The sequence below is a fragment of the Caretta caretta genome, chromosome 2, assembly GCF_965140235.1.
Source record: "Caretta caretta isolate rCarCar2 chromosome 2, rCarCar1.hap1, whole genome shotgun sequence".
NCBI lineage: Eukaryota > Metazoa > Chordata > Testudines > Cheloniidae > Caretta > Caretta caretta.
In genome coordinates this window covers 169,036,852-169,063,661 of record NC_134207.1, presented here as the reverse complement: position 1 = coordinate 169,063,661, position 26,810 = coordinate 169,036,852, and the positions used below count along the sequence as shown (strand labels likewise).

Below are 26,810 nucleotides of genomic sequence, written 5' to 3'. Positions count from 1 at the left end.
ATTGGACAGCAGTGGATGGATCACACAAAACTGTCCTGTTCTGTACATTCTCTCTGAAGTAGGGTGACCAGATAGCAAGTGTGAAAAATCAGGATAAGTGGGAGGGGTAAGAGGTGCCTATATAAGACAAAACCCTGAATATTGAGACTGTCCTTATAAAATTGGGACATCTGGTCACCCTACTCTGAAGCATATGGCACCAGCCACTACCAGGAGACAGGCTACTGGGCTAGATGGACCATTGGCTGTACTGAGTCAAACCATTCTTATGTTCTTATAAGGCAAGGCTGTCTTTAGAATGATTTTATGGCACTATCTGTTATGACCACTCAATATTACTGGAGAGTTATTGCTAGTTTTAAATGGATTGTCAAGCACAATGAAAATTTATTCGTGCGTATATGTATTGCTAAATCTCAAAGCATTCATACATGCAAATAAAGCCTGCAATTAGAAACTAGAACAAAGTAGATCTTTCAGACAAAGCAGAAGTTTGCCCAGTTATTTCCCATTCAATAACAAAATATCAACTGGAAGAGTATTTTCAGCTACAGATGGACTAAAAGGATATGAAACAATTTTGACTCTTTCCACTTCCCACTGACTTTCAGGAAGACAAGCTCTAAAAAACCAATAAGTAACTACTAAGTCTGAGTGCCAACAAGAGATATGCCGAGTTACATAAGGCTGTGGTGGGTCTATATGTCCATTTTCCACTCTGTTCCTCTTAGTCACAAACATTTCAACTGAGTTAAAAAAGAGTATCGCTGTTTTTTCCGACAAATGTCCCTATTTACAGCTTTCCAATGCAGAAATGGGACTTTCAAAATCCAGTTACCATTTTTCCAGCTCAACGTGTGACAACTTTTCTCCCCACTGTCCAGATGAACTCAAAAGCCACACACACCTTTTGGCAATATTCCAGCACAGGTAGGATTTAAAGCAACTCCATGATATACACGAGCCTTATTCTGTTTCCACTGATTTTTGCCATTGACGTCAACGGGGGCAGGAAGCCCCATAAAGTCAGTGTGCCAGTGTAATGATTTTTGCACCACATTTGTGTCATGAGGTACAGAAACAACATGCTGCACTTCCCAAGGCTTAAGTCGCTGGAAAGCTAATGTACCTGCTCAGTTACTGTAGAAGGCAGAAATGATTTCTGGTGGATTCTAGCCTACTGTAACCCCTGGGCACAAGGATAAACAAACTTATTTAACATGGAGGACATGGGGGGGGGGTTAAAGCAAGGGGCTAGGGCTGGGGAGCCCTGCACAGTTTGTGTGGGTGTTTTTTCCCTTTTCTTTTTCTTCTGGCTAGATGATCAGAAAACGTTTCTCTCATTTTGCTGATTTTTTTCAACCAGCTCTACAACTAAACAGCAGCAGTGACATGAGATAAAGATCAACAGTGAAAGACATGAAAAATAAGTGTGCGGGAACCTTACAATGATAGTTTACATTAAGAGTAAGATGATAAATGAGTTTGGGTGGGACAGGGGCATGTTTGAGTTTAAAATGAGAGTCCCCTCATGATGAAAGAGAGCAGAAGTTTGACCTTGATAGCAGAAAATGAGGATTCTATTTTTAAGAAATTATCAGTCATATGCTGATGATGTTGCAGTACTAACAGTCACTATAATAGCAACATCAGCTTCTTCATTTCCTGTGCCCCAGCACTGCCTCCCTGGATCATTTTTGGGTTTTTTTTGTTTTGTTTTTCATTTTGCGCAAGACCTCTTTCTATTTTTAAACTCCAATTTAAAAACAAAGATAGTATTCGATAGATCACACACTATTGAACTCGATGCACAGGGCCAGCATAAGGCCCTGCGCACCACTTAAGACTAATATAATGGGTAGAGAGGTGCTCTAACAGAGCACTCAGACAGGAGTGCCTGTATATCCCATTCAGACCTCCGCTAGCAAGTGCTGAAGGCGGCTTTGGGAGCAGTTAGGGAGAGAGGGACCGTTTACATGAGCCAGTGATCCCATAACAGGATGTGGAGGGGCTAACGGCACTATTTCAACCCACATTCTGGAATAGCGGCTGTGGGGAGGCTATGCAGCTACCCTGCAACTTGGACTTGAGTTGGGTGTAGATTTTACCCTCCCAGCCATAACACTCCACCCATAACCAAATATTTGTGCTTTATTGTGGGTGGACTTCGCCGCTAGCGTAATTTTTTTATTTGCTACTACTGAGGTAAACATAATAATTGTGTTCCCACATCTACAGCATTCAGAGAATTAAGTTCAGAGAAAACTATTATGACATTATTATTACATGGGCAGAGATTTGTTCTCCTCATCTAGATCCATGTGCTTCCTGTGAGAGGAACAAAGTGCTGGTAGAGTTTTAGGCGTTGACTTTCAAATGAGCCCAAAGGTTTTAGCAACCTCTTCCCCGCTCCACCTCCTTCTAAATTTGCAATGTGATTTGGGCACCTAATTCCCTTAGGCTCCTTTGAAAATCTCAGTTTTATTTTGTATTCCACATGGATGTTGATGTAACAGAATATTAAGGTTTGGGGTTTTTTTTGGAATTATGATGATGTTCTCATTGTATGATTGAATATAAAAACTATTGAATATAAAAAATAGTAAATGGCTGTGATGTAATGACTTCTGTCTTGTGTGAGATGATTCGATCTTAATCCAGCATAGAACTGGGGGTTATTTTTTAAATAGCGTTCCTCTAACTGAACAGGCCTGATGTTGCTATAAAGTGAGTTTGTCCTCCAAGGACCTACTGAGGTATGTGTGTCTGGACCATATTTCAAGGACCCTCTTCTTTAATGCCATTTGCAATGTCAAGAAGCTTAGCTAGCACTCTAGTCTTTCACCTCTTTAAACCTGAGTTCAGATCCTGCATGGGTCATAAGTGAAACTGAGTTTGTGGTCTCAACCTAGTCTCTGAAGCTTCCTTCAGCCCCCAGGTATGTGTGGTACAGACCCTGCAGCATCACTTCCAGGAGGCTTACACATTTCACACCTCCTATTTGAGCTTTGGGAGGATCATTCTGTTATGCTTTGTTTCCTCTGGATTACTGTTTTCTCCAATAAATTGCCCTTTTCTATTTTTGTTTTAAAAGCCATCTGTAAAAGCAAATGTGGCTTTTAACCAAAGACATCTGAAGCCTGTTTTGTGGCTCTCTCTCACATTGGTCACACAAGGTACTATGATATGCAGTGAATGGCATACTTTAGGACTGCACTGAGTTCACCTATTTCCCATATGAGTCACACCTGGAGATTGTGCATTTTGGGTCCATTCAAATGGGATCAGCTTATAAGTTTGCAGTTATACCCCGATGCATTGCAGACACTAGCATTGCTGTAAGATTTGAAGGACAGACTTACCCATTTTTTTACCTACATTTCTGAACTTGTTATTAGTAATGAACAGAGGCGATTATTTTAAGGAAGAGATCTTAATGGTCTGAACTTCAGCTTGCAAATACCTACACGCTTTATAATCACAAGTGCAAATCCTGGCATGACTGATTCAGCTCTTATCATTCTGAGTTAAATGGATTTGAGTTTTAAGCTTTTCTGATGTGACCATAAAATCTGAGGTTTGTGTTGGTTGATATGAATGTTCAAAAAACGTAATAGGATGTTTAAGAGTAGGAAAGTATCCCTGGCCAAAACGCTCCCTCTTGCCTCCCTCCCAAAGTGCTGTGTGAAGGTTACTCCTCTGTTACCCTCAACCCCAGAGACGGTTGCACTTCAGTGCTAAAGCCTGTATATCATTTGTGAAGTGCTCTGGGATCCTTTGGTATGAAAGGGTATGCAAGGTAAATATAAAACATTATTATTTTGTTCTACTAATTATAGTGGCTCTTTGTGGGTCTCTGTACATTCTGGTGATTCTTTGCTCAGTTTTCCATTTTCCATCTCCCCTTTAATTATGAATAGGTATGCAGTACTATGTAAGCCAAGTTCTGTATTGAAACATTACTGCACAGATGATTAATTAGTTTAAATAAACTTTGTTGGACTCCTGAGAAAGAGACCACGTCCTCTGTATGGTTGTGCTAATTAGTTGCCTTTTATTAAATCTGTGGGAGTTATTGCTGATTATGTGTACATTTGGTCTATATGTATCTGCAGTTGCTCTCACTATAAATGATAATTTATAGTATCATGAAATGTTCAATAACAATAGTAATCAAAAATGTATAACATGGGTAATGGGCAATCACCAACCATACCCTTGCAACTCCACGTGCCTTCCCTACTCCCAACTGGATTTGATTAGCAACTACCCTGTATTTGTGTATAACAGTGATCTAAACAGTAATCAGCTTTTTTGTTCTTTAGACCAGTGAAACAGCAACTGAGCCATGTCCAGCCTACGCCATTGGCAAACACCACTAAACCCAGAACCTGAAAACACTTATCCACATGCTTATCTTTACACACCTGAGTAGTCCCATTGAAGTCAATGAGATTTGCTGGATCAGAGCCTGAGAATAAATAAATAAAGAGAGGGAGAGAGAGAGAAAATAAAGTATCATGTGGAAGTGGAAGTAGCAACTGTGAGCCTGACCAAAAGTCCATTGAAGTCGATGGTAGTTTTTCCATTGTCTCTAAGAGACCGTGGATCTGGCCCTATATCCCTTTTTGCTCACAAATTAGGACAAATGTACGGTATGTTCATTTACCACAATTTTTATTTATATATTCATGAACATATACACACACACAACACGTACTCAACATTCAAATTCAACAAAAAATCACTATAATGCAACTGACCCTGGCAAGGCTCAAATTCCTTTGACATTTCCAGCTGACAATCTGTGCTCATCTGCCAAACCCAAAACCAGACACAAGCATGCTTTTCAGATTATATGCCAGGCTAATATGTTATCACTGCATTTAGCTATTTAAAAGTATTTGAAAGCACTTGCTATTCGACTATATTACATCGTATTCTTAAAAAGTACTAGCAACAATTTCCCAAGTCCAGATCAGACCCACTATAAAAATACATTTTAGCTTGCTACTAACAAAGGATAAAATTCATCACTGCATACAGAGACCCTGTGCACTATAGATGTCTGACTTAAACCTGTAAAACAGGGGTAGAGTGGATCACAAGACTTGTGCAGGGTCTGGGCATAAAGATGAATTTCACAGAGAGACTATCTGGCTTCCAGAACACAAAGCAGTTGTCTTAAAAATCCCATCTCATGGTCTGGTTGGTCGAAGGCTCTGGATTCATTATGATCTAGACGTGCACTTGAGGTGCACCTTCTAGTAGTCTAATAGTCCCCTTGAGGTCACCTTCTAATCGTCACCTAGACCCAGAGGAGATAGTCCTGGACTTGTTCCATGGGGTCACCCAGTCTAAGACAGGGATTTTAAAATAACTGCAGCCCTTAGTTTGGAGGACCGTTTGCCTTTGTCTGAGGGTATGTGGAAAGTCAAAATGCAACTTTTAGCAGATAAGTGAGATTGGGCCCTACCATCCTTGACTGTATCCCGGGCATATACTACCCTAAATACACACTGCAAGTCAGGTGCAACACCAGTGGGTCACTTAGGTTGTACATCACAGAGAATTTGGCCCAATATAAGATGGAGAACTTTTGTCTATTTGTACAGGTGTATTCATGACTGATTTAGATTAACAAAGGGAGATTTGGCTTGGTTTGAACCACAATTTTTATGCTCATCTAAACTGTTATTAATTGCTTTGGTCTGGAAATCTCACACAGCCAGATTTTTTTTAATGGTCATACAGTAAGAACAGTTTTGCTTCGGGTATTTGGTCTACTGAAGACTGACATAATAATAAAAAATCATCACCACAACAATCAATTTATAACATAATAGCACCCAGAGGCATCCGTCAGGCCTGGGCTTGTTTGTGCTAGGTGCTGTACAAACATATAGAAAATGACAGTTCTTGCATCCAAAGTCCATACAATGTAAACACAAATTAATGTTTCAATAGTTAAAAACATTTTTTCAAATGATAAAAAGAGGTTTGAATTCTTGGTTAATCACTACTTCACACACCCATACTCTATATATGAGAATTAACACAGTATTACCAAGGACCTTTGTTTTTATTATTTTGTTTAAACTTTCCCAGGAATTTATCAGTGTTTATAACAAAAATTTAAAAAAGGATGAAAACCGGTGCTAAAAATTAACTTCACAGTATTCTGGGTAAAATATTGGGGTTAACACTGGGGACAGGAGGACAGAAACAAAGCAACAAATGGACAAAAGAATATTAAAAGTAAAAGCAGTTTAATGCTATGGTTTATTTCATGAACTGTACATTAACAGTACATACATGTGTGCACTTGCATGCATGTGTGTGTTTCTTTCACTGAGTTGCCTTACTTTAAACAGGCAGGGCTTTGCATTTACACTTAGATTAACATAAGCACATCTGTGTAATGTAACATATAGGATTTTCTTAACATAATCAATATTTTCATGTACTAGAGTGGTCTAAATTTTATGTGAAAAATCAGCAAAAAACAAATAATAGCTTTTGTAAATTCCAGGAATTTTTCCGTAAAAATGTAAAAGCTGAAAATGGATGGCTTTAAGTATTGCTAAGAAAAATTCATGCCTTCCCAAACTGCCTCCAATTTGATTTGCATCTGCTGGAGAAGTAATTTGCAGCAGCCGGAAAAAATCAGAACATATAATGTGCCTTGGTGTATTGTTCTGCCGCAAGCAATCATTTGACTGATGAAAGATTAAGACCACAATATAACAGCCAAAACAAACAATAATTGTTTTTTTAAAAAAACCTACATGGCTGTAGTAACTGATTTACAAAGGAAAAACAAATTAATGCACCTTTTCAGTAATATGATAATCAGCTACCAGAAAGATAAAAAACACAATTTAAAGAGGCAGAAATAGAACTGATTTTATGATGCTGGCAGACCAGAGGCCATCTCTTGCCAGGTCTGCAGGCATTAGCTAAGAACTGACAAACTCATAGCTGGAGACTAGATCAGTTCACTTGTATGTTAGCTTTGCACAAAATAGGTGTTAGTCTCATAAGAACGTATTTATGTTCAGACTCTGTGAAATGCGTGTTCGTTGCTGCAGGCATTAATCTCACTTGTAATGTCTGTATTTCATTCTATAAGAAAACATATAAGTTTTGCTTAGTAACTTTGAAAACATTTGCGCTGAATTTGTGAACCCAGGCACAGGAATCACACCCCCCCCCCCCGCTCATCCAGGAGAACTGTCAAAATTTAAGTGGGCCATTATAAGACAAAAGCTTTGTTAATTGCCCCATGCACCCAAGGAGAAGTTTGTACGGAACGCCTCATCCCATCGCTCTGAATGCTGGAAGAAGGAAATAAAAATAGTTGATGGGAAGATTTTTCATCTCTTTGCTGATTGAACTCTCACAAGGCCAGAAACACCTAACTGCAACCAGAGATCCCCAGTGGCTGCCCCCTGGGTCTGCCCTGAAAGACTCTTCAAATTGAAAGATCACTACTGGAGAGTCTAAGGAGTCTACTCTATGTCTGTAACTCCACGGTAAAACTATTATAGTGACCCAGAAGTTCACATTTGTTATTGGCTTGGTAAAATCTAATTATAGAACATATCAGCAGTTTGAGGTATCTGCCCTGTTCTTGACAGTCTGCCCTGAGGCAGGCACTCACAGTCACGAGCCACTCCAGACAGCTTGAGAGAGGGATCATAGTTAGGCAACTCTTTTGGTACCTAATAAAGTATAAATGGCTAAACAATTCTGATCTCTAATTTGAAATTAATTAAACTGAAGAATCTTGGGGGAAAGGTTTAAGTTTTAAACCTGAACTCACAAGATTGACTTGCATATTGCAGAACCATTATCTGCAAGCTTTGAAACCCCTCTGTTATGACTAGGAGAGCAAAATAGCACTCTGCCTTCTGAAGAAATGTACAAAATTATTGTAAAAATCAAAGCTTGATTGCTCCTTCGCGTTGAAATATGGTATCAAAGAAATATCTTCGCCATGATTCAGTTTACCAGGTATGGGAATACACACTAGCTTAGTTATCTAGCCTCCGCATTTCCCCAGATCCTCCTTCCTTTTGTATTCCTTTTTCTATAGAGGCCATTAAAATCACTGGAACTGAACATGCTTGTCTGAGGAGGGCTAAAGTTTACTAGGACAAGATGACATCATCATTCATGTACCCCTTTGTAGGTCAATCATTCACTTTTCAGAGAGAATTTTTAGAAACTCCATTCAGAGCTAGATCTGAATGAAGGACACAGTGCCTTTAAGAAAAGGCCAAAACCGCACCCTGGCAAGCAACGTGCTTTGCACCAAAAAAAAAAAGTTATCTGATTATTACAATACCCAATGATGGCTGTTTCCATACAAAGAACAGATGATTCATTGCTAAATAAGCACAATAAACTACACACAAGTCAATCTGGAGCTTTCCCCTTTCCCTCCTTTTTCTGACATGTAGCTTTCTTGCAGCTGATAAGATATTACAGGCGGGAAATAACTTACAATCTGTACAAAGAGCTATTATTTTCTAAAGACAAACAGTAAGTAAGAAAAAAGAAAAGGAGTACTTGTGGCACCTTAGAGACTAACAAATTTATTTGAGCATAAGCTTTTGTGAGCTACAGAATGCATCCAGTGAAGTGAGCTGTAGCTCACGAAAGCTTATGCTCAAATAAATTTGTTAGTCTCTAAGGTGCCACAAGTATTCCTGTTCTTTTTGCAAATACAGACTAACATGGCTGCTACTCTGAAACCTGTCAGTAAGTAAGATTTTCTCATCAATCCACAAAGCAACCATCTTATAAGTGAAGACATTTCTTTTCCCCCACACCAGCTTCACCTTTACTGTACTTAGCCCTGGTCTACACTAGGAGTTGAGGTCGAATTTAGCAGCATTACATCGATTTAACCTGCACCCGTCCACACGATGAAGCCCTTTTTTTTGACTTAAAGGGCTCTTAAAATCGATTTCCTTACTCCACCCCCGACAAGGGGATTAGCACTGAAATCGGCCTTGCCGGGTCGAATTTGGGGTACTGTGGATGCAATTAGACGGTATTGGCCTCCGGGAGCTATCCCAGAGTGCTCTATTGTGACTGCTCTGGACAGCACTCTCAACTCAGATGCACTGGCCAAGTAGACAGGAAAAGGCCTGCAAACTTTTGAATTTCAATTTCCTGTTTGCTTGGTCACCTGCAGCTTGCCACACTGGCCAGAGCTCATCAGCAGAGGTGACCATGCAGAGCTCATCAGCAGAGGTGACCATGATGGAGTCCCAGAATCGCAAAAGAGCTCCAGCATGGACCGAACGGGAGGTACGGGATCTGATCGCTGTATGGGGAGAGGAATCCATGCTATCAGAACTCCGTTCCAGTTTTCAAAATGCCAAAACATTTGTCAAAATCTCCCAGGGCATGAAGGACAGAGGCCATAACAGGGACCCAAAGCAGTGCCACGTGAAACTTAAGGAGCTGAGGCAAGCCTACCAGAAAACCAGAGAGGCAAACGGCCGCTCCAGGTCAGAGCCCCAAACATGCCACTTCTATCGTGAGCTGCATGCCATTTTAGGGAGTTCAGCCACCACTACCCCAGCCATGTTGTTTGACTCCTTCAGTGGAGATGGAGGCAACACAGAAGCAAGTTTTGGGGATGAGGAAGATGATGATGATGAAGTTGTAGATAGCTCACAGCAAGCAAGCGGAGAAACTGGTTTTCCCGACAGCCAGGAACTGTTTCTCACCCTGGACCTGGAGCCAGTACTCCCCGAACCCACCCAAGGCTGCCTCCCGGACCCACCAGGTGGAGAAGGGACCTCTGGTGAGTGTACCTTTTAAAATACTATATATTGTTTAAAGCAAGCATGTTTAATGATTAATTTGCCCTGGCGTTTACGGCTCTCCTGGATGTACTCCCAAAGCCTTTGCAAAAGGTTTCTGAGGAGGGCAGCCTTATTCCACCCACCATGGTAGGGCACTTTACCACACCAGGCCAGTAGCACGTACTCAGGAATCATTGTAGAACAAAGCATTGCAGTGTATGTTTGCTGGCATTCAAACAACATCCGTTCTTTATCTCTCTGTGTTATCCTCAGGAGAGTGATATCATTCATGGTCACCTGGTTGAAATAGGGTGCTTTTCTTAAGGAGACATTCAGAGGTGCCCGTTCCTGCTGGGCCGTTTGCCTGTGGCTGAACAGAAATGTTCCCCACTGTTAGCCATGGGGAGGGGGGAGGCAAAATGTGACCTTGGAACAAAAGCACATGTGCTGTGTATGTAATGTTAACAGCAAGGTTTATCATGAAAGAGTATAGCCATTGTTCTATAAAATGTGTCTTTTTAAATACCACTGTCCCTTTTTTTTTTCTCCACCAGCTGCATGTGTTTCAAGGAGAGGCTAGACAAGATTAGAAGGAGAAAAAAACGCACTTGTGATGAAATGTTCTCTGAGCTCATGCTGTCCTCCCACACTGACGGAGCACAGACGAAAGCATGGAGGCAGACAATGTCAGAGTGCAGGAAAGCACAAAATGACCGGGAGGAGAGGTGGTGGGCTGAAGAGAGTAAGTGGCGGGCTGAAGAGAGGGCTGAAGCTGAAAGGTGGCGGCAGTGTGATGAGAGGAGGCAGGATTCAATGCTGAGGCTGCTGGAGGATTAAACTAATGTGTTCCAGCATATGGTTGAGCTGCAGGAAAGGCAGCAGGAGCACAGGCCGCCCCTGTGTAACCAACCACCCTCCTCCCCAAGTTCCATAGCCAGACGCCCAAGACGCGGTGGGGGGGCCTCCGAACACCTAGCAACTCCACCCCAGAGGATTGCCCAAGCAGCAAAAGGCTGGCATTCAATAAGTTTTAAACTTTTAAACTTTTAAAGTGCTGTATGTCCTTGTCCTTCCCTCCTCCACCACCCCTCCTGGTGCTTCTCTCCTCCACCACCGTTCCCAGGCTACCTTGGCAGTTATCCCCCTATTTGTGTGATGAATTAATAAAGAATTACTTTATTGCCTCTGCAAATGGTGATCAAAGGGAGGAGGGGAGGGTGCTTAGCTTACAGGGAAGTAGAGTGAACTAAGGGGCGGGGGGTTTCGTCAAGGAGAAACAAACAGAACTTTCACACCGTAGCCTGGCCAGCCATGAAACTGGTCTTCAAAGCTTCTCTGATGCGCACCGCGTCCTCCTGTGCTCTTCTAACTGCCCTGCACGTAATCAGCGGCCAGGCGATTTGCCTCAACCTCCCACCCCACCATAAACGTCTCCCCCTTACTCTCACAGATATTGTGGAGCACACAGCAAGCAGTAATAACAGTGGGAATATTGGTTTTGCTGAGGTCTAACCGAGTCAGTAAACTGCGCCAGCATGCTTTTAAACATCCAAATGTACATTCTACCACCGTTCTGCACTTGCTCAGCCTGTAGTTGAACAGCTCCTGACTACTGTCCAGGCTGCCTGTGTACGGCTTCATGAGCCATGGCATTAAGGGGTAGGCTGGGTCCCCAAGGATAACTATAGACATTTCAATATCCCCAATGGTTATTTTCTAGTCTGGGAAGAAAGTCCCTTCTTGCAGCTTTTGAAACAGACCAGAGTTCCTGAAGATGCGAGCGTCATGTACCTTTCCCGGCCACCTCACGTTGATGTTGGTGAAATGTCCCTTGTGATCCACCAGTGCTTGCAGCACTATTGAAAATTACCCCTTGCGGTTTATGTACTCGCCGGCTTGGTGCTCCGGTGCCAAGATAGGGACATGTGTTCCGTCTATGGCCCCACCACAGTTAGGGAATCCCATTGCAGCAAAGCCATCCACTATAACCTGCACATTTCCCAGGGTCACTACCCTTGATTCAGCAGATCTTTGATTGCATTGGCTACTTGCATCACAGCAGCCCCCACAGTAGATTTGCCCACTCCAAATTGATTCCCGACTGACCGGTAGCTGTCTGGTGTTGCAAGCTTCCAGAGGGCTATCGCCACTCACTTCTCAACTGTGAGGGCAGCTCTCATCTTGGTATTCATGCGCTTCAGGGCAGGGGAAAGCAAGTCACAAAGTTCCATGAAAGTGCCCTTACGCATGCGAAAGTTTCGCAGCCACTGGGAATCATCCCAGACCTGCAACACTATGCAGTCCCACCAGTCTGTGCTTGTTTCCCGAGCCCAGAATCGGCGTTCCACTGCATGAACCTGCCCCATTAGCACCATGATGCCCACATTGCCAGGGCCCCTGCTTTGAGAGAAGTCTGTGTCCATGTCCTCATCACTCATGTTACCACGCTGATGTCGCCTACTCGCCCGGTATCGCTCTGCCAGGTTCCGGTGCTGCATATACTGCTGGATAATGCGTGTGGTGTTTAATGTGCTCCTAATTGCCAAAGTGATCTGAGAGGGGCTCCATGTTTGCCGTGGTACGGCGTCTGCACAGAAAAAAGGCGCGGAACGATTGTCTGCCGTTGCACTGATGGAGGGAGGGGCGACTGACGACATGGCTTACAGGGTTGGCTTACAGGGAATCAAAATCAACAAAGGGGGTGGCTTTACATCAAGGAGAAACAAAAACAATGGCACACAGAATGGCACCCTCAAGGATTGAACTCAAAACCCTGGGTTTAGCAGGCCAATGCTCAACCCACTAAGCTATCCTTCCCTCTCATATTTCAGGCAGGACTTCACAGAGGGAGGGAAGGGGGGAGCAAATGAATACAAAACAAATCTGGTCTATTTCTTGTTTTGATCCACTCCATCTATCTTTTACATCTTTGGCTGGCAGCAGACGGTGCAGAAGGACTGCAAGCCATCCACATCTCCTGCCTGCCCACCAAAAGATGGTACAATAGGACTGCCTGCAGGACTAAAGAGATTGACCTGGTCGAGTCACTCCTAAAGTAGTCTCTGCACCCATTTCTGCCCAGGCACTCCTGACCGATGCGGCCAGGAGCACCTCAGACATGACGATGACGGCTACCAGTCCTATTGTACCGTCTGCTGCCACAAGGCAATGGGTTGCTGCTGCTGCTGTGTAGCAATGCAGTAGCGCGTCTGCCAGCACCCAGGAGACATACGTGACAGTGAGCTGAGCATCAAGCAATTACAAAGCCAAAGGTAACAGCAATGAAATGGGATAGTGCTGTATCTGTTAACTTTGGAAGGAATTCACTTAACCCTCAGAGAGCCGCCTGCACAAGTGCTCTAGACGGGCTGCTTTAACTCTCCACAGGGAGAGGCAGTTGAAGAGCAGCCCAGCAAGTGGCCTCTGCACAATGTGTGCAGCACGTTGGGGGACCCAAGGGTCTCAAATATAGCGGCACCGACTGTGCAGTTATGTAACTCCAGGGTTGCCAGTCTTTGCCCAAAGAGGTAAGAAAGGGTGGCAACTATTCCCTCCCTGAGGCTAGCACACTGTGTTGCCAGCTCTCGGGATTCATGAGTAAGGGAAGTTTGGCCCCTGCTGAAGCCACACTGCCAGAGACGTGAGGAACTCCCGCCATTATTTCAGCTGTCCAGGGAAAACCTGGTCTGGTTTACTGAGCTTCCCACAGCCTGGACAAGAACAGCCAACAGCAGCTGCTGCAGGTGCATGCAGAGCTTTCTTTGCCCTTCCCTTCAGAAGCTGAGAGGAGTTTTGGATAATGCAGTAAGGTTGTCCAGAAGGAGCAACCGTATCATTTTTATGAGGGAGCAGCAGATCAGGGTTGCTCTGCTCCCCACTCCCCTCCTGTGAATAACAGGTCCTCTCTTCTCTGCTCCTCTCCCCTTGGACTATTTCTAACACTGTAACACCAGGCCTGGGAAGAGGGAGAGGATCCCTTGGAGCTGCACTACTGTGGAGGGATGAAAAACCTGCCTAACTTCAGGAGGAGCAAATGTGGGGCTGGAAGCCAGGACATTAATTGATTGGGACCTGAGGATGCAGAGTTGATGCAACACTGCCAACCCCCAAAGTTCAAAATTCACGAGATTGGCCCCCAAAACCCAATATATTGTGTTTTTTGGTCTGTCTTTTGATTTTTGAACATCCTCTGCCCACTCCCAGTGTGTGTGACAATTAGTGTTCCCAACTCTCCTAGATTTATGGAACGAGGTGATTTTGGCCCCCGTTGCCGGAGCTCTCACTGGCTGCCTCATGGCCTGGAGTTTCCAGCTTCTCTCCAAGACCTCAACATTCTAATTAATAACTTCTGTCTCTCCCGCACAGCCTCCAGATCAATTCTGTGACACCCTCCACCCCAGCCTCCACATTTGCCTGACCCCAGTTCGGTCAATCCTGCCACACATCAATTCTCCCCCAACCCCACTGCTCCTCTCCTGCAGCTCCAGGGCTTCTTCAACCCCCTCTGTCTTTCTCCTACAGCAGCCTTGATTGGATGCTCTTCCGCAGGAGATGGAGAACTGGGGAAGGCAAACAATCAGAGGGTTTCCCCCCCACCAGACAGGACTGAAATTTAAGAGAGGGCTCAAGCTTGTGGAACCTAGATTAGCTCCAGCCCCAGCCAAAATAGCCTTCCTGGCAAAGAAATGTAGAGAGTTGACAATGCTGTTGAAGTAGAGGCTGGAACACAAACTTAATTGACGCACTGAGAAGAAGAAGAAGAAGAATGATGATGATATAGGGGGTAAGGTGGCCAGAATTGTACATGCATTGGCAACACTATTTGTCATGGACAATCTGCAGGTTGGGTAGGGGGAGTTCAAAAATCGGAAGACAGCTCAAAACAACAACATTGTTTTAAGCTCTCATGATTTTGGACCAACCTCATGAATGTTTTGGGGCTGAGTTATGTTTTTTGCATTCAGGGCTTGGCAATTGTAGAATAATAGTGGTGGGAGGGACTGTGCTGCCACCCAGCAATGTGCCCAAAGGTTGGTGTGGTAATTCCACCTTTTGTGGAACCTTAATTATGGGATAAAACCTAATTAATCAGATGGATAATTTCACCCTTACAGTATGTCTATACTGCACACGCCTTTCAGCACTGTGTAGAGTAAATGCATGACACTTCCCAGGGGCGGCAGGTTTGTATACTTTTTGGTGGTGCCCAGAACGGGTCCAAAACCCTCTCCACTCACACCTGCCTAAGGTTCTGAGAGTGAGTTTGGGTGTAGGAGAGTTTTGGGGTGCAGGCTCTGGGAGGAAGTTTGGGTGTGGGAGGTTTTGCGAGCTCTGGGACAGAGTTTGGGTGTTGGGTTCAGGCTCTGGGCTCGGGTAGGGGGTTGGGGTGCAGGAAGGGGTGCGGGATGCAGGCTCTGGGAGAGATTTTGGGTGCAGGAGAGGTGCAGGCTCTGGGAGGGAGTTGGGGGGGTGGGCTCTGGAGTGGGACAGGAGGTTGGGGGGCAGGAGGAGGTGCAGGGTGTGGGGCTGGGCCAGGGATGAGGAGTTTGGGGTGCAGCAGGCAGGCTACCCCACAGCTTGGCAGGGGGCCAGAGAGGAGGATTCCCCTCAGCCCTCTCACAGCCGTCAGCAGCAAGCTCCGGGGGAGGGAGGGAATGTCCCCGACCCCCACACGACATTCACCCAAGCCCCTCCCCACCCCAGGCTGCAGCTCAGGAGGTCCAGCCAGGATAAGCGTCCCCCTCAGAGTCTGCCGGGTTGAGGGTGACTGCCATACGCCTCTTCCTCCCACAAGCACAGCAGCCGCTTCAGCCTGACTCCGGCTCTACTCCCTTGTAGCCGGCTGAGGCCGGGGAGTGCAGCACAGAGCTGCAAGGGGCAGCAACCCGAGGCCCAGGGCAGGCAGGGATGCTCGGGGGAGACACGTGGGGACAGCAGGCGGGGCCAGGGGACGCTCTGGGGGAGGCACACAGGGGCGGCAAGTGGGGCTGGCAGAGAGACCTGGCCCCGAACACTGGTGGAGCCGGGCCCCGGGTCCTGAATTTGCTGGAGCCCGGGAACCACGGGCCCACATAACTTGCCGCCCCTGCCTCCAACAGTATAGATTCACAGCTTAGGCAAGTAGAGCAAAAACATACCTGAACCCTGTGGGTGTGTACCCAACATGGCTGGAACCTTTCCCTGCCACAGGGAATGACTCCATCAGTGGGGAAAGGCTCAGCCTGCTGCTGAGCCTTTCCCCACTGAACTCTCCCCTGGCAGAGGCTTTCACTGACATATGTAGCTCCACATCACCGACACGTAGCTACACATACCCTACATGTAGCTGCAAGAGGTGTGCATTGTAGATGTAGCCTTAATGATACGGAGGTGGGATGAAATGTTGTTTAAACATATTGGGTGTAACTTTGTGATCGGCCTGAGGGAGGTACAACAAAACACTGGCTGCCTAGGAAGAGGAGCGGTAAGGCGGCTGTAACCACCTTTGTGCCTTTCTGATTCTGGGTTGCCGCAGGGGCTGAAACAGTGCCTAAGCTACAACTACCCAACCCAAACTGTCCATAGTCCTTTACAGCTCTACTGATGTTCCCCTTCCAGCCGCTGGCCCCTATATCGGAGCTTGTGGAGTGGGCTTTGTAAGATAGCCTGTGGCTGTCTTATTCAGTTCCTGCGTGAGGGAACTCCTCCCTAGCCAGATCCATGGTTCTTTTATGCTGCTGGATCCCCAGAAATGAAAATAATGAAATTCTAGGGAACGCCTCATTAGGGATTAAACCTCTTCAAAGCTGACGGCGGCTGTATTATTTGTACATTTTCTGACATTCCAGCAATTATAACAAAATGCCTTTGAACTAATGCTGAACAAATGGACTATTATTCATGTAACTGTCCATTTGTGACGTTGATACCTTTTCAAGAACGCATGTACGTACACACATACACACACCCCTCCCACCTAATCCTGCATTCTTTACATACCCAAATCTCCCATTAACGCCTAATGAGAGTTTTGCAAAGTGCAAGGAATACAGAGGCTGGGCCTCTTGGTGAAAGACAGGAAGAAAGAAATCTCCATTTCATTAGAAAAATGCCACTAGCACCAAGCAGATACTTCATAAAATGAAATTATTGGTCTATATCTAAGGCGAGGGGCAATAAGCATTTGCTTATATTAAATAGGTGGATTATATGTGCATTTGCTAGAGAGACAGATTTATTAAGGTGGAGTAACAAGACATTGTTAAACATTAACTAGCTGAAATCAATGGAGGATCAAACCCTCCCATGGGGAGACCTAGAGGGAAGCAAATCTTGAGCTTTTCCCAAATTTTTTCATGGAAGAAGGAAGGTAGAACTTGTGGGTCCCTGAGATCCAGGCAGATCTCAAGGTCATTTATGAAAAAGGCCCCATTCTCTTACTCTCGTGCTGTGCTGCAAACTGATTACTTTGCAACCCTACTGACAGATGCCCCAATAACTATCCTCCCCCTCAAGTGTGAGTCTCTATGCTGACAGAGCAGTGAGAAAAAATTAACGAAGCCTCATGAATCCGCACTTTGGGTATATTTACTGCTTGTGTGCAGAAAGGGAAAAAGGTCTCTCTCTTTCATTCCCATCCCTACTACACTTCCTGCCTTTTCCCCAGGTGAGGATCCCTGGACCCACGGAGGGTCTTCTGTATGATAGAAAGGAGAGAGGGGGGAAACTGTGCCAGAGGCAACTGACTCCCCCCTCCTTTGCATGTGGAATCAGAAGAACGAGCCCCCTCGGTGTCTGTGTGAATGATTATTCTGAATCACAGACTTGAAATACAAGACCATAAAGCAACTGTAAAAAAATGGCAGCTCTGCTGAATTTCAGTAAAGAATTCATGCAGAGAAAGCTTTCATGCCTCAGTGAGCTCAGGGTCACTTCCTGATTTGCAGGCTAAATTCCATAGGCATCTATCAACTCACTCATTCACACACACATGCTCCTAACAGAACTTGCACAGACAGTCTTATTCTGGAACCGGCCTGAATAGCATAGCTAATAAAGGCACATATCTATACAAGTCCAAATAAAAATTAAGTCTAATGCTGAACACACAGAGCAAACAAGTTAGAGTATATAGACATTTAGCACAGGGGTAATTCCAAAATTATTAATTCCTAGCTCTTCAGCACTAGTCTAAAAGGCAGTGTTTTAAATAGCAAGACAATAAATAGGCCACATCAGATGTTACTCACCTCTGCAGGAAATGCCTTGGCTGTCTATGGCTTGTTTGCAGATACTACAGTCTTTGAGTTTTTTAAAGGTCTTGTTTTTGAAAGTATGAGAACTCGAAGCAAGGTTTTCAGGCTGGAATAGAGGAGAAAATGTCAGAGCTCTTGTCAACTTTTGAATGTTACTCTTTAAATGTAAGAAAACAAATGAAATTTATAAATAGCCAAAACAACTACCACTTATTGCATTATTCAACAGTACTCACTCAATCTCCCCAAATGCTGCTTTACTGACATTGTATGGTGTAATATTTTGAACAATTACTGTAGAATTCGTTATTACACTAAAGAATTAGGAGCCACTAAAAGGTAATTTAAGTGAGATTAAGCGTCTGTCTACTAACCTAATGCTTTCTCTATCGAAGACAGTTCCACTGGTTTAATTTAAATTGGTTTTAAGTTGATTTATGGAATGTAAGTAATGCCATATTGACTATTTAACTTATTGGTGCAAAAAGCTGTTCGGACTTTCTTATTTCAGTTGCTAAATTGAATTATTCTTGGTTTAAATCAAAGCAAGAATGTCTACACTGTCTTTTGTACCAGTTTAACTATATCCATTTAAAATCACGCTTAAGTTAAATGAGTGTACTTTTTCTGGTGTAGGTAAACCTTTAATGTTTTTCTTTGGATTGGTCCCACAATTACTGAAATAATTTATTTAAACAAATAAACAAACACACAAATAAACAGGATCTCTTATAATCAGGGAAGGGAAAAGAGTAGACAACTCCATGAAGTCCGCTGGGAACTTCAATATGCAGACCAGGAAGTACATAGATAATACAACAGTGAGGGCTATTGTAACCCCAAGACACAGAGAGACAACTCCCGGTTCCTCTCCAAAAGCCTAACATTCAAATCCATTAGCGAACTTTTAGGAAGCATCTCTTAATTATCCTAAACCCCTTTTAAAATTTAATAATGGAAAATGATTTCTGTCTCTTCTTCTGCAATACTGGATATTTTCACAAACCAAGAAAGAACATGCCACGAACTAGCGGGTAAAAATTCTGCCCCTCTCTCATCACTGGACAAAGCATGTCTACTGCAGAAAGGCAAAGCAGAAATAATGCCATGCTGGCTGCAAAATAGTATGGTCGTTGGCTGAAGTCCGACTTAGAAATGGGAAGCAAAATTTGGTATATAATTAAAAAAAGGAACAAAGAGGCTGCTTTGGACAATGAAAATCTCAATAGAGTTTCTATAAGCCCCATATTTACCTCCCCCTTCATGCACACACAAATCACTCTCTGTAGCTATTAGAATACAGCGCACATGTTTACTCTTGAGCAATTGCACTGCACTACTGCTATCTAGTATACCTACCTGGAAACATGTCCCTCCATAACAGACAACCTAACTTGAAAGTATAGCTAGGAGCTCATAAGAACAATTTACAAACCCCTGAAGGGTGCAAACTTTCCAATGTTAGAGACAGCATGGTGCAATGCACAAGATTTGGGTTTGGTTTATGGTTCTGAAATTGTTCCTTCATTTATTCATTGTGTGACTTTGCACCTTGTTTTCCCCATCTGTAAAATGGGGATCATGATATTTACCTTTCTTTGTGAAGTGCTGTGGGATCTAAGGATGAAAAGTGCTAAGTACTAATATTACTATACGTATCCAGAAGGAATTATTTGAAGTGAAGAAATAAAATTTAGGCTGAACTTCAGAAAAAACTGTCTGATAGTGAGATGTATTAAACTGTGGAATACTCTTCCTAGGGAAATGGTGGAAGATCCCATTCCTTTGGAATATTTAATACTAGACAAAACAGTCATGAATAAAGTTGTACTGCATTATTATTATGCCTTATTAATTATTCAGGCTGATTGCTAAGTGTATGCCGATAAAAGCTGGAGTCACAAAACTTCCTATATGTTTGAGGTATTTATAATCATCTTGTATATGTCTGCTTAGCGCTACTTTACCATTAGCTGAAAATCAGGACTATAGTTATGATGTATATTAAAGATGCATTGCAAAGAACATAAGTGCATTTGTGCCTTTTTCCATTCTTACATTATACAGGAATTGGCACAAATAATAAACAATACATCAAGTTTCTGCTCAAAGATCTTTTTCCTGTTTTCTTTGTTTACATCAGAAATAGGGGCTTTTGAAAAGCTCCCTCGTAAGGAGCACAAGTCCCAGTTACATCACTGCAACTTCTCTGATTTCAGTGGAGTTACCCCTAATTCACATTGTGGTTAGTGAGGGAGCATTGGGGCCATTGAATTTAAAGACCTGATGATATTCTACGTTAGGGTTCTACAGTGTTGCACATCACCATAGTGTCTAAGCAACTGTCACATAAAATCACCATAGCAAAAACAAAATTTCTAATGGACTTAGCGGAATCTCTGGAACGTCTCCCTTTTCCAGGTAAGAATTCTGGTTGAGGAGGTATTATTGGTTTTACATTTTTTAGATTTTATTAATTTTATCTTTTTTTTGTGGTTGTTGGAGTTTACAGGTAGTAGGTGTTGTTAGTGTGTTAATGTCATTCTTATGGGTTGAAAGAGGACGTTTTTATAAGATTTCCTAAAGACAGTCAGGCTGTGGATTTGCCAGATCTTCCCTGGAAGTTTGCTCCACTGCCAGATCCCCTCCACCAAGAATTTTTACCCCCACCTCTCATGCGCTTTACTCTGAGCGTGGTAATCTGCATTGTCCCAGAGGAGTATGGATGTTGCTGTTGTTTTCAGAGCAAAATTCAGTCTTTAACATGGCTAGGGCTTGATCCATTTACTAACCAATTAATCATTATAATTTACTTGTAATGTAAAGATCAATTTTTTTTTTTTTGTGGCGGGGATGTTTGAGGATAGTTTTTGGTCAGTATTATCTTTCATAGCAACAGAAGGGCACACACTTCTTTTTTTTCATTTGCTTGTTTTGCTGCTCAATTTTATATCTATTCTACAGTTGGATCTCCAAGGAATTCATGTAACAATTCACTTAGTGGATGGAGTAATAACATTTGCCTGTGCATTATCAGTACATAACACTTTCATTGTGAAATGCGAAGGAGCCTGGATCAGGCTTCCTTTGTTATCACCTGGAATGGCATTCTCAGTCCTCCAATAGGGATGGTGCCAAGAGGAAAACATGGGGAGGCAGCAACAATACTCCCACTTTCATAAGGTTCAGGGCTGGAATCTAAATTGCATTTAATTGTTAGGAGCCAAAATTGGAAGAGAGAGTGCAGCACCACAGGTTACAGACTGATTACCTGCCTGAGGGACAAACTGTAATTAGTGCTGGTCTTGATTGCTGGCATTATGCCATTTCTCTTTTTCAAAAAGCAATCTCTCTCTCTCTATCTCTCTCTTCAAACCACACAAGGAAACAGTCTAGACCTTGAATCCAACAAAGGCACAATGGAGTTATTCTAGATTTGCACCAGAATAACTGAGAGCAGAATCGGGGCCTCAGTGTGGAAATTCAGAAGTGGATCCTCAGCTATGCTGACTTCAAATATTTCTCACAGCTCACCATTTTTACTATGTAGTGACAGCACAAACAGCTATACGGTCTTCCACGTGTCATCAGATGTAAATTTACATCAGTGTTCAAACAACAGCCCAGGGGATTTGGGGGACATACAAAATTATCATGGGAGGAAGAATTTAATCCAAAAATGTGAATGATAATTGGGAATAATTTAAGAACACCTTACACAGATGCTCCAAAAGCCACAATCCCACAACTGAGGAAGAAGGCTGTGCTGGTTAAAATAACAACCTAATTTAGAGGGGAAGTGAAGGCAGCTATATATATAACAAATGGAAGAAAGGGGAAGTTGATAGTAATGAATATAAATCAGAAGTGAGAAACTGCTGAACATTGAGAAAGGAAACAAAGAGACACAAGGAAAAATCTATGGCCGGCAGAGTTAAAGACAATAGGGAGGAGTTTTTAAAATATACTAGGAACAAAACTAATCCTGACAATAGTATTGGTCCATTACTCGATGGAAATGGTAAAATTATCAATAGTAATGTAAAAAAGGCAGAAGAGTTCAATAAATATTTCTGTTCTGTATTTGGGGAAAAATAGATAATATAGTCTCATCAAAGGGTGATAACACTCTTTCCATTCCACTAGTATCTCTGGAGGATGTTAAACAGAAACTATTAATGTTAGACATTTGAAAAATCTGTGTGGCCAGAAAACTTGCATCCAAGATTTTAATAAGAGCTGGTTCAGGAGCTCACTGGACCATTAATGTTGATGTTCAGTAAGTGTTGAACAGTGAAAGAATTTCAAAAGACTGGGAAAAAAGCTAATGTGCCAATTTTTTAAAAATAGGAAGACCAGGATAATTATAGGCCAGTCTTATGAATATAATAATGGCCATCCTGGGTCTTACCAAAGGTCCATCTAGCCCAGTAGTGACTCTCTGACTACCACCACTGCCACATATTTCTGGCAGTTGGAGGTTTAGGGACAACCAGAGCATGGGCTTGTGTCCTTGACCTTGGCTAATAGCCATTGATAGACCTATCCTCCATGAACTTATCTAAGTCTTTTTTGAACCCAGTTATACTTTTAGCCTTTACTGCATCCCCTGGCAATGAGTTCCACAGATTGACTGTGCATTGTGTGAAGAAGTACATCATTTAGTTTGTTTTAAACCTGCTGCCTGTTCAGTAAGTTACTCTTCCCTATTCCATTCACGATTTTATAAGTCTCCCTTAGTCGTATCTTTTCTAATCTGAACAGTCCAGTTTTTTTAATCCCTTCTCATATGGAAGCTGTACCTTACCCCTAATCATTTTTGTTGCCCTTCTCTAGACCTTTTCCAATTCTGAGATATATCATGATATACATATGATATCAATCTTATGGAAGATAATGGAATGGCTGAGATGGGACTTGATTAATAAAGAATTAAAGGAGGGTAATATAATTAATGCAAATCAACATAGGTTTACAGAAAAATCAATCTTGTCAAACTAACTTGATTTTTTTTAATATGAGATGACAACTTGGTAAGGTAATCATGTTGATATAACATACCTAGACTTCTCTAAGACATTTGACTTGGTACCACACAACATTTTGATTAAAAAACTAGCACAAGATCAAATTAACATAGCATATATTAAATGAATTAAAAACTGGCTAACTAATAGGGGAATTGTAAATGGGGAATTGTAATTGTAAATGGGGAATTGTCACTGAGTGGGTGTGTTTCCAATGGGTTCCCTCATAAGGAATGGTTCTTGGCCTTATGCTACTTAAGATTTTTATCAATGACCTGGAAGAAAACATAGAATCATAGAATCATAGAATATAAGGGTTGGAAGGGACCCCAGAAGGTCATCTAGTCCAACCCCCTGCTCGAAGCAGGACCAAATCCCAGTTAAATCATCCCAGCCAGGGCTTTGTCAAGCCTGACCTTAAAAACCTCTAAGGAAGGAGATTCTACCACCTCCCTAGGTAACGCATTCCAGTGTTTCACCACCCTCTTAGTGAAAAAGTTTTTCCTAATATCCAATCTAAACCTCCCCCACTGCAACTTGAGACCATTACTCCTCGTTCTGTCATCTGCTACCATTGAGAACAGTCTAGAGCCATCCTCTTTGGAACCCCCTTTCAGGTAGCTGAAAGCAGCTATCAAATCCCCCCTCATTCTTCTCTTCTGCAGACTAAACAATCACAGCTCCCTCAGCCTCTCCTCATAAGTCATGTGTTCCAGACCCCTAATCATTTTTGTTGCCCTTCGCTGGACTCTCTCCAATTTATCCACATCCTTCTTGAAGTGTGGGGCCCAAAACTGGACACAGTACTCCAGATGAGGCCTCACCAATGTCGAATAGAGGGGAACGATCACGTCCCTCGATCTGCTCACTATGCCCCTACTTATACATCCCAAAATGCCATTGGCCTTCTTGGCAACAAGGGCACACTGCTGACTCATATCCAGCTTCTCGTCCACTGTCACCCCTAGGTCCTTTTCCGCAGAACTGCTGCCTAGCCATTCGGTCCCTAGTCTGTAGCTGTGCATTGGGTTCTTCCGTCCTAAGTGCAGGACCCTGCACTTATCCTTATTGAACCTCATCAGATTTCTTTTGGTCCAATCCTCCAATTTGTCTAGATCCTTCTGTATCCTATCCCTCCCCTCCAGCGTATCTACCACTCCTCCCAGTTTAGTATCATCCGCAAATTTGCTGAGAGTGCAATCCACACCATCCTCCAGATCATTTATGAAGATATTGAACAAAACCGGCCCCAGGACCGACCCTTGGGGCACTCCACTTGATACCGGCTGCCAACTAGACATGGAACCATTGATAACTACCCGTTGAGCCCGACAATCTAGCCAGCTTTCTACCCACCTTATAGTGCATTCTTCCAGCCCATACTTCCTTAACTTGTTGACAAGAATACTGTGGGAGACCGTGTCAAAAGCTTTGCTAAAGTCAAGAAACAACACGTCCACTGCTTTCCCCTCATCCACAGAGCCAGTTATCTCATCATAGAAGGCAATTATATTAGTCAGGCATGACTTGCTCTTGGTGAATCCATGCTGACTGTTCTTGATCACTTTCCTCTCCTCTAAGTGCTTCAGAATTGATTCCTTGAGGACCTGCTCCATGATTTTTCCAGGGACTGAGGTGAGGCTGACTGGCCTGTAGTTCCCAGGATCCTCCTTCTTCCCTTTTTTAAAGATTGGCACTACATTAGCCTTTTTCCAGTCATCCGGGACTTCCCCCGTTTGCCACGAGTTTTCAAGATAATGGCCAATGGCTCTGCAATCACAGCCGCCAATTCCTTCAGCACTCTCGGATGCAACTCGTCCGGCCCCATAAAATCATAATGGATAAAGTTTGCAAATGACATAAACAGTGAGGGAGTGGTAAATAATAAAGAAGACAGGTCACTGATTCAGTGCAATCTGGATCACTTGATAAACTGGGCATAAGCAAATAATATGTAAATGTATACATGTAGGAGCAAACAATGTAGACCATACTTACAAGGTGGGAGACTCTATTCTGGGAAGCAAGAATCTGAAAAAGATATCAGTTGGGGATGGATAACCAGGTGAACATGAGCTCCCAATGTGATGCCGTGGCCAAAAGAACTAATGTGATCCTGGGATGTATAAACAGGGGGACTCGTGAGCAGGAGTAGAGAGGTTATTTCACCTCTATGTTTGGAACAGGTGCAAGCACTGTTGGAATATTGTGTGCAGTTCTGGTGCCCACAATTCAAGAAGGATGCTCATAAATTGCAGTGGGTTCAGAGAAGAGCCATAAGAATGATTAATGGAATAGAAAGCATGCTTTATAGTGATAGCCTTAAGGAGCTCAATCTATTTAGCTCAACAAACAGATGGCTAAAGGGTGACTTGATTACAGTCTATAAGATTGTACATGGGGAACAAATATTTAATAATGGGCTCTTCAACCTAGCAGAAAAAGGTATAACATGATCCAGTGGCTAGAAGATGAAAGTAGAAAAATTCAGACAGGGAATAAGGCATAAATTTTTTAACAGTGAGGATAATTAACCATTGGAACAATTTACCAAGGGTCATGGTGGATTCTCCATCACTGGTATTTTTTAATCAAAACTGGCTGTTTTTCCAAAAGATCTGCTCTAGGAATTACATTGGGAAAGTCCTCTGGCCTGGGTTCCACAGGAGATCAGACTAGATGTTCACAGTGTGACTTCTGGCCTTGGAGTCTATGAATCTCAATTCTAAGAAGACGTTTGTAGTTTATAGCTATATCAAAGTACAAGAAACACTCTTTAGTTTCGATTAAGATGAGAAGAGAGGCCCGAACCAGTTAGTTGACAGCAGCACTGACACAGCTTTTCAACCTTGGCAGAGACTTAAACTGGATGATTACAATTACATCTATGATCACCTAGACATGCTCAAATACCAGGCCAGGGAATAACAGTCATTATTTACTAAAGGCCAGAACCAAACAGCTTGTGTACATTTTAATTCTAACCATACGTTCCCACTATCAAACTGCAACAGTGATATAGCATGTGTCTTTTGAAGGGTACAATGGGCTTTAGATCTTTGCATCAAAAATTCAAGTGAACATTCTTAAAAAACTCAGTACAGATAATCATCTTCTTGAAGACAAAATCCTAAAAATGTCTAAAATTTCAAAATTTTAGTATATATACTAAATATACACACACAGAGAGACACACACATACGCAGTAACCTAGCTTGAATATAACTAAGCCATATGTTACTTCTAAATGGATTATTTTTCCCTAATGTAACTTAATAGTGTAAATCTGATGCTATATTACTCTATTGTATTCCTAGGAAGATATAAAGAAAATGTATCCATGTGTGTTTATAGAATCAACATTTTGTACCAAACCATTAAATGCTTTTTATTGTTTCCTCTTTTGGGATAAGGAAAAATCCAAATGCTACCCCCAGAAACAATCCACTGTATCACTTCCAGTTAATAGAAAACTATAAGCAGTGGGTCTATAGTCCCATAAGCATTCTGCACTTCAAACCACTCAGACCTATATTGAATTTTACATGCACAGTAAAAACCATGTAGCACAGCAATTGAACCATATCAACCCAAGATACTTTTTGCTCACTTCTTGCCTAAAGTCAGGCAAATATAATCCCTCCCCATCTTTTCTTTAAAGAACTTACCGACCAATGCTGCAATTTCCTGCGGTTCTGCCTGCTCATTCCTGTACTGTCCAAGGT

General features: G+C 42.8%; 1 protein-coding gene across 5 annotated transcripts in view; it reads right to left on the bottom strand.

Moving 5' to 3' along the window:
- Positions 1-26,810, bottom strand: part of TNS3 (tensin 3) — a 343,736-nt gene that overhangs the window by 239,273 nt on the left and 77,653 nt on the right. For all 5 annotated transcript variants that reach the window (XM_048839218.2, XM_048839219.2, XM_048839220.2 and 2 more), the window contains one exon: positions 18,053-18,164. In XM_048839218.2, the coding sequence (XP_048695175.2) occupies positions 18,053-18,164 (112 nt within the window). The remainder of the gene's footprint in view (positions 1-18,052; positions 18,165-26,810) is intronic.